This window comes from Abramis brama (assembly GCF_963993115.1).
Source record: "Abramis brama genome assembly, chromosome: 20".
Classification (NCBI taxonomy): Eukaryota; Metazoa; Chordata; class Actinopteri; order Cypriniformes; family Leuciscidae; genus Abramis; species Abramis brama.
In genome coordinates this window covers 9,018,116-9,032,750 of record NC_139982.1, presented here as the reverse complement: position 1 = coordinate 9,032,750, position 14,635 = coordinate 9,018,116, and the positions used below count along the sequence as shown (strand labels likewise).

The 14,635-nt window shown below is 40.0% G+C and overlaps 1 protein-coding gene across 1 annotated transcript; it reads left to right on the top strand.

Moving 5' to 3' along the window:
* The first annotated feature begins 7,547 nt into the window (after nt 1–7,547).
* On the top strand, nt 7,548–10,649 carry LOC311071486 (transmembrane emp24 domain-containing protein 6-like). Its single transcript, XM_084095883.1, has 4 exons — nt 7,548–9,582; nt 9,664–9,790; nt 10,018–10,193; nt 10,406–10,649. Exons 1-4 carry the CDS (start codon nt 9,370–9,372, stop codon nt 10,634–10,636), a joined length of 747 nt encoding a protein of 248 aa, XP_083952009.1. The 5' UTR covers nt 7,548–9,369; the 3' UTR covers nt 10,637–10,649.
* Nucleotides 10,650–14,635: the final 3,986 nt, after the last annotated feature.

Sequence of the window (14,635 nt, the reverse complement as noted above, 5' to 3'; positions counted from 1 at the left end):
TCAGTCAACAAGCAATAGAGACAGAGTCAATTAGTAAACAAGCTCCATCGCACACCTGCAGGTAATAGGTGCGTAGGATAATAAGACCAGGTGGATCGTTTCAATAGACAAGCAATTCCCGCACACTATCGTAACTTGCAAAGAAGTAATATTTATTCACACAACGTTTCGGTCACACGACCTTCATCAGGAGTATACAAATGTTCAAATTCATCTCTTTTAAGATAAAACACATGACTAACTAACAAAGTTCCATCTGTAAACAATTAAGCTCATTAGTATAAAATTAGCATCACATCATAAACAGTTACAGACTATGATAGTTACAACAATCAATAAAGATCTCCCTGTAAGTTAACAAGATCATCTAAAACACATGATCAACACATCGTCATCAAACAGCATCAAAATGTTACAACAATCAGTCAGGCTCCACAGCCACTTAAACTCTTTGTGAATACATAGTAGAAACAGCACATCATTCAAATTGTTACAACAAACAGTCAGGCTCCATGGCCACTCAAACTCATTGTGAATACATAGTAGAGACAACATCACATCATTCAAAACAAATACATCACTATAACATTACATGAAATGGTGCTTCATCGTTCATACCCATACGAAAAAATACCAAGATGAAATTCTTTTACAATTACAGAATATTAGGTTTTATAAAAAACTTCCCAGTGATCCTACCAATACTTATCAATCTGAGATATTGTCATTTTTAACAAATGCTAAAACAGAGGGTTGGATATCTCAATCAGAATTTAAATTCTTGTATTGTCAATATCCGATTAGACCTGTCTTTTACACTCTTCCTAAAATTCATAAGAGACTTATTGATCCTCCAGGTCGTCCGATTGTGGCACAGACTAATTCCCTCTTATCTCCTTTATCTCAGTATGTTGATTTTTTTATTAAACCTTTTGTTTATTCGTTACCATCTTACATTCGAGACTCTACCGATTTTATCAATAAGATTTCTGAGGTGTATGATTTACCGGATTTTTCTTTATTATTAACTTTGGACATAACGAGTTTATATACTAACATCTCACATGAAAAAGGACTTAATGCACTTAGACATTATCTTTTGTTACGCGAGGACTCTAATCCACCATCAGACTTTATCGTCGAGATGGCTTCGTACCTTTTGAAATATAATTATTTTTGTTTCGATATGGATTTTTTTCTTCAGATAAGTGGGACAGCAATGGGCTCGAATTTTGCCCCCAACTATGCCAATTTATTTATGGGTTTTTTTGAGGAGAGTTATATATTGAATACAGACAAGAATCCTTTCTATTCACAGATCATCAAGTGGTATAGATACATTGACGATATATTTTGTATTTTTTTAGGTGATCACGATGAGGCTCGAGAATTTGTGACATATCTGAATAACTTGGTTGACGACTTAGAATTTACTTCCGAAATTAATTCGTCTAGAGTACACTTCCTTGATATGTGGGTACAGAAGAACGAAGGCATTTTGACTACAACTTTGTTTACAAAAGAGACTGATCGTAACACACTTTTACTTGCTACCAGTTTTCATCCGACTTTTTAAAAAAAAGGGCTACCTAAGAGTCAGTTCTACAGATTGAGGAGGATTTGTCATTCTGATTCCGACTTTATTGAGAAATCGAAAATCATGAAAAATAAATTTTTGAACAGAGGTTATCCTTTGGATTGGGTCGAAGAAGGATACGATACAGCTTTTAAAAAGACACGGTCCGAATTGCTAAAAAAGAAGACAAAGAAAACAAGAAAGTATTCTTTTGCTTGTATTACAACACATTCACCTAAATCCTACATGATAAAATCAATTTTTAAAAAATACTGGCATTTATTGTCTTCTGATCCGGAGTTGAACGATATTTTTAGACATCCTCCTTTGATTGTATATAAACGTGCCAGGAATTTAAAAGATAGCTTGGTACAAGCTCGTTTTCAAAGTGTTAGTCCTCGTGCATCTCAGAGTTTACTCAGTCCTATACAGAAGGGCAATTATCGTTGTGGGAATTGTGCTCAATGTAATAATACTTTTAAAACATCATTTTTTTGTCATCCTAGAACGGGTAAAAAATATAGCATCAAATCTGTGATTACTTGTGTTTCCACTCATGTTGTGTACTTGATACGTTGTCCTTGTGGTATAGGCTATGTGGGAAAAACGTCACGTCAATTGAAACAAAGGATTAGTGAACATAAGAGTTCGATCAGAAGAAAAGATATGAATTATCCAGTTGCGGTACACTTTTTAAATTTGAATCACGATGTTACCTCTTTACGTTTCTGTGGGATCGAGAAAGTAACTTTGCCACCTAGAGGTGGAGATATTGAATTACTTCTACAGAGACGCGAACTGTTCTGGATTTACACCCTTCAGACTTTATCACCTATGGGTATGAACGATGAAGCACCATTTCATGTAATGTTATAGTGATGTATTTGTTTTGAATGATGTGATGTTGTCTCTACTATGTATTCACAATGAGTTTGAGTGGCCATGGAGCCTGACTGTTTGTTGTAACAATTTGAATGATGTGCTGTTTCTACTATGTATTCACAAAGAGTTTAAGTGGCTGTGGAGCCTGACTGATTGTTGTAACATTTTGATGCTGTTTGATGACGATGTGTTGATCATGTGTTTTAGATGATCTTGTTAACTTACAGGGAGATCTTTATTGATTGTTGTAACTATCATAGTCTGTAACTGTTTATGATGTGATGCTAATTTTATACTAATGAGCTTAATTGTTTACAGATGGAACTTTGTTAGTTAGTCATGTGTTTTATCTTAAAAGAGATGAATTTGAACATTTGTATACTCCTGATGAAGGTCGTGTGACCGAAACGTTGTGTGAATAAATATTACTTCTTTGCAAGTTACGATAGTGTGCGGGAATTGCTTGTCTATTCAAGAATGTAATTAAAATAAAACTCAACTCAAGGAAAATGTCTTCTCATTTTTTTATTTTTTTTTATTGAAAATATAATTTGTAATTTATTACTAGTGATGTTAAGTAATGTTTACATGATTTTTAAAGTAAAGGTTACTCAGGATAACTAAAAAAGATAACTAGGACTCTTATGTAAAAAAAAATTAAAAATCCTAGTAGATTTTATAAGCCTTACTTAAGTAAAATGTACAGGCAAAGAGTCAATAAAATTTACTTGGAAAATCCTAGTAGATTTATAAGCCTTACTTAAGTAAAATGTACAGGCAAAGAGTCAATAAAATTTACTTGGAAAATCCAAGTAAACATAACTTAAACATTACTAATTAAAGCTACTAATAAATGTTTGTAAATTTACTAGCCTTTTCTGAGTGAAAAAAGTTAGCAAGCTTTTTTCAAGTAAATACTACTCCAAATTTTTTACAGTGTATGATGAGCTGATGGAGGTTGTGACTCGTGCTGTTGCCAGGTTAAACATCGGCTAGCTAGCAGAGAAGCAGGACGTTTGTCCTAAAAGCAAACTAGAAGAACGCTTGCTGCCTGCGCAGTCACGTTTTTTCAAGCTTCAAACTATTTATCTATACTGGGCTATAAAGAGCACATGGGGTGATGCCTAAGGTGGAAGAGATGCTAGCCAGCTATCTCTCCCCTGAGTCTGCATTTTCCCTAAAGTCCCCAGGGTACCCACCAAGCCAGTCAGAACAACATTGGCTTTGGTGGATAAGGCATATTCAGCATCTGGGGCCTGTACCATGAAGCCGGATTAGGTGGCTAGCCAGCTATGTTTCAGCTTAGTTTCCGCCAACCCTGGGTTTTAGGTACTATGAAAGTAGCTTGGCTTTAATCGGTGTTCGTTGCCATGGTATCTTATGCTGCACGGCTAACCTGCTCCGGGGCAGGTTATGTTCTGGATTCAAGATCTCAGACCGAAGTTTGACCAATCAGCTGACAGCAAAGAAACATATAGGTGACGTAACTTATTCCAAGTGTCTGTTGCAATGACTTCACCTTTTCTTCCAAATCCGGTGGACATCTCAGCGCAAATTGTTTGACGAGCACTTCGTAAAGAAAGAGTTTTTAGCCAGACAAAATCCCCTTGCCTTAACTGATAGTTACTTGTATGAAAGATACAGATTTTCCGCGGAAGGAATGTCTTATCTTTGCGAACTTCTTGAGCCGCACATAAAGAATTTAACACGTCGAATTCATGCACTTACTGTACCGCAAATTGTATTGCGTTGCATTTTTATTTATTTTTTTGCAAGTGGTACATTCTTGCACGGTGGGTGACGCACAGAAGCTAGGGGAAAACATATGTTTGTCGAACCATTCGCAAGGTGGTCCTCTTCGCTCGTCAGGAGTAGGCTACATGAAAAGTTTAATTAATAATGTTCCCCGGACATTTATCGACCATGTCCATAAAAGAGGGCTTTTATAAAATTGCCGGTAAGATATATTGATAGGGTGACATCACATGAACACTTTTTTTTTTTCTCAAAAAGCAAATTTCACAAATGTACTATACAATATAATACATGTTAAGAATTATTTTGAATCTTTTTTATTATTCTTCTGATAATCTTATGATAGGATTCCCAAGTCATTGCAACATGTATGCAGTCTATTGCTCCAATCTCCACTGCTCTAGGGGAACATGAGGCAGATTATGTTAATAGGAAGTCCTATCACAGTCTTAATGTTCAGGTAGAGATGATGTGAATATGTGAGATGATTATTTTCTGTGAGATGAATCTTTAAATTAATAGTAACTTTAACAGATATAACAATGATCTACTAAACATTTCATCTGCAGACGACTTGTGGTCATGAACATATGATCAAGTTTGGATGCCAAATGGCCTGGCTCCAGTGCTTGTCTTACAAATTTTCCATGAGTCTGTGTTGTGTCAGCGCTTTGAGGAAAGCAAGTTAAATTTGGTACAGTACAAAACACTGTTCATTTAAACCGAGATAGAAAAACCTACACAATAACCCCCTATCATGACCCTCAGATAGAGCCACAGCATTGCTTCAATGTGGCCCTCAGTAAAACCAGAGTGAAGATAGAGATGACCTTTGGCATCCTAAAGGCACATTTCAACTGTGTTCGGTGCTTCAGAGTCACCAGAGCGGGCATCACAGATAGTGGCTGTATGTGCCATTCTGCACAATATAGCCACCAGTAGAAAGGAGCGAGAAACAACACAAAACCAGCTTCTCCCCGATGAAACTGACCCGATCACACTTGACCACCCAGCTGGTGCAGATGTAGATGCAATCACCATACAATATTACACTTAATAAAAGCACATTGAAACTGCAGATATGTCTCAAACTGTTTTATTGGTTTTGTGGGATGGGAGGGAGAAAGAAAGAGAGCAAGAGAAAGTTGCATTAATAAATATTCATACTAAAGTGTTACTTGGTTAAATAAGTTATACTATATATACTAATATATATATATATATATATATATATATATATATATATATATATATATATATATATATACACATACACACTATATAACTATATACATACTGAGATCAGTTTTATCCAGCTGTTTGATTTTGTTTGGAGCCTCCTCAGCTCACAGTCAGCTCCTTTAGTGAACAGTCTGTTTCAAGTCTCCTTTAGTGTGCAGTCTAGTTCAAGACTCCTTTTGTACAGGGCCCTGACTGAGTCGGTTTCCACCTGAAACATAATTCCACCACAAACATGATCATTACAAGTTTTCTGGAGGCTCATCAAAATCACAAAAAGTTCCTTGACTTTCTACAAACACAGGACTGACTGTAATTTATGTCAAGGGTTTTAAATCCTTACACATTTCTTCTGAAGCCCACTGAGGTAGAGGCCTCAGTTTCTGTGGCAGGTTGTGAAAAATCCTACAAAAGAGATGTGCAAGGGCCAGTCCCTTTTTTATGCCACACATTCAAATGTTTGCCATAATAAAAAGCCCAGTGCATTCACATCAGCAACTGTCTGAGAACACACAGACAGAGTGTCTTCATCATTTGCTTCACCCTAATAAATAAAAGTAGGCCAATGTAAAGCATAACTGTTGTAAAGCAGGTTATGTTTGGTGTTCTGTCTGCTGCATACTGACCTCTGTGTGGGAGACTGTGTGTGTGTGTGTGTGTGTGTGTGTGTGTGTGTGTGTGTGTGTGTGTGTGTGTATGTGTATGTGTATGTGTGTGTGTGTGTGTGTGTGTGTGTGTTAGCTTCAACAGGGACACTGTATTTCCCTGCAGAACATACAGTCAGCCATATTTAAATCTTAAAAAAAAAGTAGTAATGTACTGCACACGTACCCAGTGTTACTTGCTTAGAGGAGCCAGCACCAGGGTCAGATTGTACAGCACCTGTAATCCCATCCATAATCGGCCGTCCCTTATTGCCTAGCCAACTCCTCCGCCAGTGTATTCTGGTTTTCTGAATTTAATTCTTTATTTCTGTTTGCTGCAAACAAGTGTGATAAAATGTTCACAAAAGTAATAAAAGGTTGTGGTAAATACTCTTTGAATTAACTCCTTGAAATAACCACTTTGAATTATATTTTTATATTTTGTCTTTATCTGCTGCCAAGAACATTTGGAGTTGGGGTTGCATCTAAAAATCTAAAAATCAATGAATATTAATCTTTCTTAGTACATACATGCACATTTTTTATATATTATAAAAATAATCTATAGGCTATATTACACATATAGGCATACATATATACATACATAATTTTACATAAATATAGAACGTATTTGTTTAACTTACACATTAACCATCAGCAATCTTTCTCCAACAGTCTTCTCTTGCTTTGGCAGCAGAGACTGTATTGTTTCGAGGTTGAAATACATATTTAAATTAATCGTAATTATGAATGATTATCTCTTGCTCCTCCGCGGAAAAATATATCGCTCTCGCTCTACCCGCGATTGGTTGTTCAGTGTCGACGTCACTCTTTTATGTGCACGCGCGCGTGGAGTAATCATAGCTTAAGGATCAAAGCCTGAGTTGACAAAGAAAGTTGATGAGCTGCATCATGGTACCAATAAAGCCTGATTGCATCGGTTTGGTTTTGTCAACTCAAAACTAATCCTGTAACCCCGAGTTTGTTAAGCTACCTTCATGGTACAGGCCCCAGGTCAGGCTGTCTAAACACAATGTCACTGCTGCAAGCCTACCAGGCTGATTTGTTAGGAGACCATGATGAGGGTTCAGTGTTTGCTGTAGGATAGTTCCTCTGAAATTCATCCTCTTAAGGTTATTGAACTGTGTTTTATCATTCCACACTAAACAATGTTTGATAGTCAGTAGCTTTTTATTTTACAGTCCTGTTCCCTATACATACTATTATAGTAATTGAAATAATTGGGTAATAACTAGGTACTAACCCTGAACCCATGTAGTTACCTTATATTATCCAGTACTTTTCTTAGTACATTGTAAGTACATGTAGGTGCACATACTGTAAAATAAAGTGCAACCGCATAATCTGCTGTTATCGATTTAAAAATGAACCAAAATCATATTGCTCTAGTGATGGGAGAAACAAAGCTTTTAGAAACCATTGAACCAATTGATTTGCATAATGATTCACTGTATTGAAGCTCTGGAAACGCCACACGCTGGTCAGAACAGTGAAAACTCAGCATAAAAACACCTTTACAAACCAAATGCAAATGTTTTATTGAAGGTGTCTTTTAAATGTAATTACCAAATCATCTAATATCATTAAATATGAAATGTTATGAACTGCCGGCTCCGCCCTGGTCCCCTGAACTGCCGGCTCCGCCCTGGTCTCCTGAACTGCCGGATCTGCCCTGGTCCCCTGAACTGCCGGATCTGCCCTGGTCCCCTGAACTGCCGGCTCCGCCCTGGTCCCCTGAACTGCCGGATCTGCCCTGGTCCCCTGAGCTGCCGGATCTGCCCTGGTCCCCTGAGCTGCCGGCTCCGCCCTGGTCTCCTGAACTGACGGCTCCGCCCTGGTCCCCTGAACTGCCGGATCTGCCCTGGTCCCCTGAGCTGCCGGCTCCGCCCTGGTCCCCTGAACTGCCGGCTCCGCCCTGGTCCCCTGAACTGCCGGATCTGCCCTGGTCCCCTGAGCTGCCGGCTCCGCCCTGGTCCCCTGAACTGCCGGCTCCGCCCTGGTCCCCTGAACTGACGGATCTGCCCTGGTCCCCTGAACTGCCGGCTCCGCCCTGGTCCCCTGAACTGCCGGATCTGCCCTGGTCCCCTGAGCTGCCGGCTCCGCCCTGGTCCCCTGTACTGCCGGCTCCGCCCTGGTCCCCTGAACTGCCGGCTCCGCCCTGGTCTCCTGAACTGCCGGATCTGCCCTGGTCCCCTGAACTGCCGGCTCCGCCCTGGTCCCCTGAACTGCCGGCTCCGCCCTGGTCCCCTGAACTGCCGGCTCCGCCCTGGTCTCCTGAACTGCCGGCTCCGCCCTGGTCCCCTGAACTGCCGGATCTGCCCTGGTCCCCTGAGCTGCCGGCTCCGCCCTGGTCTCCTGAACTGCCGGATCTGCCCTGGTCCCCTGAACTGCGGGCTCCGTTCTGGTCTCCTGAACTGCCGGATCTGCCCTGGTCCCCTGAACTGCGGGCTCCGTTCTGGTCCCCCGATTTAAAGTCTTCTTTATTATCTCCATCGTCGTGCGCTTGATTATAGCCACCATATCCGTGACACCCACGCTCCAACCAGGAGGTCCATCAGGCCTCCGCCTTGGCTTCTCCCTTCATCGGCTCTGCAGTGGTGTTCCCCTCTGCACACTTCTCCAGTTCCCTGTCCATCAGCAGCTCCTCGCCCTCCTCAAAGACACCCTCCCTTTGGGTCTGTTACTTGTCTCTGTTTCAAGCATTTTGGATTCTACCATTCATGTTGTGTCTGAATCATTATGTACACCTTATAAATATGGTCATCTTTACTGACCACATCTTTTAAACATCTTTAATGACATATTTTACTGACATGTTTTAACATAAAAAAATACATAACTGTATATTAACTATAAAGCAGCTATAATGTAAAATATATTGTGTAATAACAATAATCATTTATTATTATTTTATTGAAGTAATAATTATTGTACGTAAATGGTTGAGATTTTACATAGTTACAGCACAGTGAAATAAGTAATTCATTTTGAAATTATGTTTAAGTACAGTAGGTATAGGGAATCAAAATTGTTTTTTAAAATCATTTGTTTCTAGTCTCTTGAAAATACTTCAGAGATGTTTTCCAGAGCACCTGTGGCCTAGCTGGGATTTTCCCACCTGTGAAGGGCTGAACAAATTTTAGAGCCACACGTCAGACTCAAAGTTAATCATCATCAGAAACTTCAGTGCACTGAAACTGAATAGGTCTCCGGTTTCATTTAGCTTATTGCCAGTCATATTTCAAATCTGAAATGTTACAGAATGGCATTTATCATCTTTGGCTTCTGTTATTGTTTGGGCTGAGTAACAGTGGAGAGTTGAAAGACCCTCATCCAGAGCTTTCAGATCAGGAGCTTTTCTGGGGAGCGGATCAGTATGACTTTGCCATCATGCTGCGCGCCGGAGACCTCCAGTGCTTCTGGCACTTTGCTCACTATGGAGAGCGCTTCTTCTTACACTTCATGGTAAGACGTTGTTCTGCATTTAAATATTAGTGCGCACTTGAATCCTTCGAATGTTACAGCTCAGTGTGTGTGTGTGTTCAGGTCCAGCTGGTGACTGGTGTGGCCATTGACAGACATCTTTCTGTGATTGTTAATGCGCCGAGCGGCTTAATAGTCGGCAAAGCTGACGATGCAAGTGGTCAGATTGGCTTCAGTGTTGAAGAGACTGGTGGGTCTCATCTTCAGACACAAAATAATTCACCCAGAAAATTATAATTCATATTGTTCCAAATGTGTATTGTTTTTTATTTTTTATCATAAAACATTATACTAAATTAATTAACATCAAAGTGCCATAATAAAACTCACACTTTCAAACTCCAAACATAAAAAATATAAAAGTTGAATAAATTAAACAATAAATGAATCAATAAATAATCATGTGTATCTGTACAGGTTTTTATCAGATGTGCTTCAGCAATTTCCACAATCGCTTTGGGAGCATGCAGGTTTTCCTGAACTTTGGTGTGTATTACGAGGGACAAGAGAAGATTGAGAAACAAAAGGAAGAAGAGAAGAAAAAGAAAGAAGAGGATATGAAACAGATAAACAGTACATTGTCTTTCATTGAGGTAATAAACAACTGCAGTCTCAACAAACATATTCATACTGTAACATGATTTGCTTTTAATTATGTTTCAGTTTCTCGTTTTTCATTTCGTTTTTAAAAACAATGTGAAATATTCAACAGATTTTTATGTTTTTGAGAGAAATAAAGAGATGTATTTTATTTCGCATATATATTTTCCACACCCAACTGAATAAAGCTTTGCACTGCATACAGGAGAGCAGCGTCAGACTGCAGAAGTTTGTCTTCCACATGTGGCGTCACTACAACTACGAGCGAATGAGACGAGGAGCTGATTTCTACCTGCTTCAGTCCAACTCCACTTATGTGAACAGCTGGTCTGCTGTCCAGAGTCTCGTTATCATCACTGCTGGATTCCTGCAGCTCCGCTTCCTCAAGAGGCTCTTCAACAGCAAATCAGCAGAGGGCGACAAACCCCGCTGTTAACAAACACTAAACCTGCGACTGTTCATCTCCAAACCAGCAGAGGGCGACAAACCCCGCTGTTAACTAACACTAAACCTGCGACTGTTCATCTCCAAACCAGCAGAGGGCGACAAACCCCACTGTTAACAAACACTAAACCTGAAACTCTTTCATCTCCATTATAACCTGCTCTTGAGGAATTATTTCAGTAATACACAGGTGTTTCTTAAACATCAGAATTTTTGAATGAACAATTGGTTTATTTCCCCCTCTTTTGTTATAACAAGGTCCAATTTGCCTATTTTTAAATTCTTTTTATGCAGATTGAATTATTTTTACCCTTGTCCCAGAAAGAGACTTTAGAATATTAAAGTATATCATATTTCCATCACACCGAACAATTACAAGAAGACAACAGTGTCAGTGAAGATGCTCGAGATGAAATATGAGACATCTGATGAGTGAAGAAAATAAAGAAAAGTCAAAGTAAATATCAGAATATGAATACACCATTTACAACTAAGCTGTGTGGTAAAGTATGAAAATATAATTTATTTGTGTGTTTTTAGGATGCATGACATATTAACAGGAATTAGCCTTTGGCAAGACCAAGGAGTTGGCATTTATTACAAAAAAATTATAAAAATGTAATTTCCATGGCAGAATGCTATTAAACACAACAAAACATTTGAGATGTGATGGAAATGACACTATGGTGATGATTTTCATGACTCTCAGCAAAATGACATTATTGTTAATGTTGTATGAAAAGGAGATAAATGTCAGTAATTCTGTAGTCTTCTACAGAAACATTAGACTTTATTTGATGGTTTGTAACCCCAGTATATCTCCAGAAACTAGAGAAGTAGTGTATTCCAGTAACATGAAGCTCCTGTGAGGACGCTGAACATCTGCTGATGGAGCTGCTCTATTCTGAGAGGAACACAATCACCCTGATGATGCAAATATGAGTTTCACTGTCCGACACTTTATTCTCTGAAATGAGTCAGAAGAGTTGGATTAATGGAGAGATGAGGTTTGTTCATATTCATCAGTTTAGGGTGAGTGTAGTCTAAAACAATGACAAATTATGAAAAGTATACATAAATATACTATTGAATTGTATTAAACATTTTCCATCCTAAACATAAATGAATAATAAACAATCAACGATCACGTGAAATTCACTGGACCTTCCATAAATATTATTGTATGTTATGAGGGAATATTACAGCTCATACAGAAAAGTAAGACACACACAGACATAGCGTGACTGCTCTGTCAGACATAACACCGGAACATCCGGAAACACACGTAACAGTGTGCATTATGGGAAATGTAGTTAAATAAACAACTTTAATAAAATACACAACATTTCTTCCCCTCTTACTCTTTTTGAGGTATAACACAAACACTGAGGTTGGCGCGACTCCCTTACTGGATATCGCTGGCCTGTCTGGTTTTAATTTTCTGTCCGAACAACAGGTGATGACGGTTCCTTAGCAGATGGGCAATTTGCTGTAGGCTCAGAAGTGAATACTACTGAAGCTGGTGTACTGTCACTCATCTGGTCAGTAACGTCAGTGACTTCGGGAAAATCTGTGAATGCATTGGCTCCACTAAGCAACTGATCAGTGTGTCCTCCAGGAAAGATTGCCAGCAGTTTTTACTTTATGTTTTTACTGGACCCGTATGGGCCTCCACAGTAGCCAGAACCCATTCCAGACCACTGCCATAGTTCTGGGCCAGCACTGGTGAGCCTGTCTAAAAGGTTCTGTCTTTGGCTCGCAGGTTCTGTCACTGTACCTGATTCTCTTTTTGTCGTAGGACAGTTTCTTGCTTCTAGCTTCTAGCACAGCAAGAAGTTGTTGCATGAAGGCGTTGATGAAATGTGCCCTGCCCAAGCGAAGCTTTCAAAGCATGATTCATGGTCTGAACAAACCTTTCTGCTAACACATTTGTTGCAGGATGGGAAGGCGCTGACGTGATATGTTGAACCCCGTTTGCTAGTAGAAATGTGGCCATCTCATGAGATGTAAATTGGGGGCCATTGTCTGAGACAAAAGCCGCTTTCCGACCAAGTAGTTACAGGAACTTAGTTCTAGGAACTGTCCACTTCTAAACAGTTCTAAGAACTACTCTCCCCCAAACTCGGTTTTGCTGTTTGCGTTCGCACTGGCCAAGTGGCCATAGGAACTGGTAGGAGGGGTAAGGGAGTGACGCAAGCACGGTGACTTTTATTTTGACGGCGCGACGGACCTTTATTTTGGCGGCGCTGACAGCGCCAGAGCAAACAATGCTCGCATTCTCTGTGTTTATTAGTTAGCGATCTGTCTAACAGTACTGTTTAATATCTTATTAGATAGAACTGTTATAGAAAGTAGACAGTATATGAAAAAAGGTTATTAGCCTATGCCGTGTGGTTGATGTCCAGTGTTGCTAGCTGGGCAGATAAACATAATTATGTTTGGCTTGGTCCCCTCAAAGTTGTGTTGGATTTTCTCTTCAGCATAAAGGTTTGGGGACCCATCTATCACTGTTTTCCATGTTTGTGTAGTTAGTTTCTGGAGTAAATATATAGGCTATAATCTGTGTTTACATTCTAGCTGTTTTAAAAATGGCGGGTGCTGGTGTTCCGCGTGCGTTCGGTCATCAGCGAACACTAACGTCACGGATAGTTCCTATAGTGCTGGTTTAGACCCTACTCTGAAGTAGGACCTAAATTAATTCCTACAAATGGAGTTCCTAGAACTAAAATCGTTCCTAGTTCCTGCGGTGCGAACACGCCGACATCCGGGTACTTTAGCCAATAGTTCTAGGAACTGTGAAAAGGTTCCTCCGGTCGGAAAGCGGCTAAACTGTATGGGTGGTCCAAATCGACTATAGATTTCTTCCAGTTTCTCAATTGTCTTTTCAGCTAAGGTTGATTCATGATTGCCACCTCAGGCCACTTACTGTGTGCATCAACAACAACCAACAGCATTTAATCCTCAACTGGGCCTGCAAAATCAACATGATTGCGATGCTATGGCTTCTCAGGATATTCCCATGGGTGCAGTGTGCCAGTTGTGGTACATTGCGTATGCTCTGGCATGATGTACATGTCCTTTTTCCTCAATTTGGCTATCTACTTCTGGCCACCAGAAGTAACTGATTTGTGCAGTGCCGGTGGAATAATCACTCTCCTACCTCACAGCAAACAGCCTGACTGCAGTGGAAGTTCATGATGCTGAGAGATATACGGTTTGAGCTCCAGGTCATAGCTCACACCATTGCCTGTCATGACAGTTTCCATGACCTTGGACAGGACAGGGTCATTGCGTGTGCCCTTGCATACTTGCCCAGCTGTTACTGGGGCCTCTTCCACTTGACTGAAGTAGAAAATGACAGCTACTGGTTTTACCCTGTCAGCCAGCGGCAATCTGGACAGACCGTCCGCATTCCTGTGCAATTCTGACTTTCGGTACTTGATGTCATAGGTGTGAGCAGATAGTAACAAAGCCCACCTTTGCATCCAACTGGCAGCAAGTGAGGGAATGCCATGGTGTGGACCAAATATTGATGATCGTTTAGCATCGTGAACTTTCTCACAAAAATGTACTGAGAAAGCTTGCGCACTCCAAACACAATGCTCAACGCTTCTCGCTCGATCTGAGCATAGTTTTCCTTAGCTTTACTCAGACTCCTGGAAACAAACGCGATTGGCCTTTCTAATACTTTTTTTAACTTAGTTTAGGCAGGATTCACATGAGTCTAGTGCTGCAGCTGTAGTGATTTACAACTCAATACTGAAAGAGAGTGTGTGTGTGTGTGTGTGTGTGTGTGTGATCTTTCAATCTGCTGTGTTTGCTGCAACATTCAATAAAGCTTCTCAACAAGTTCACTTTGTGTCTGACAACATCATTCAACTAACAGATGAAGATGCAGGTGCTTTTCAGAAGGTTGATGTAGCAGTAAATGTCAAATAAAGCTCTTGGGGTTTGAACATGGTCTCTGGAGACAGAGCTGCTCTATTCTGAG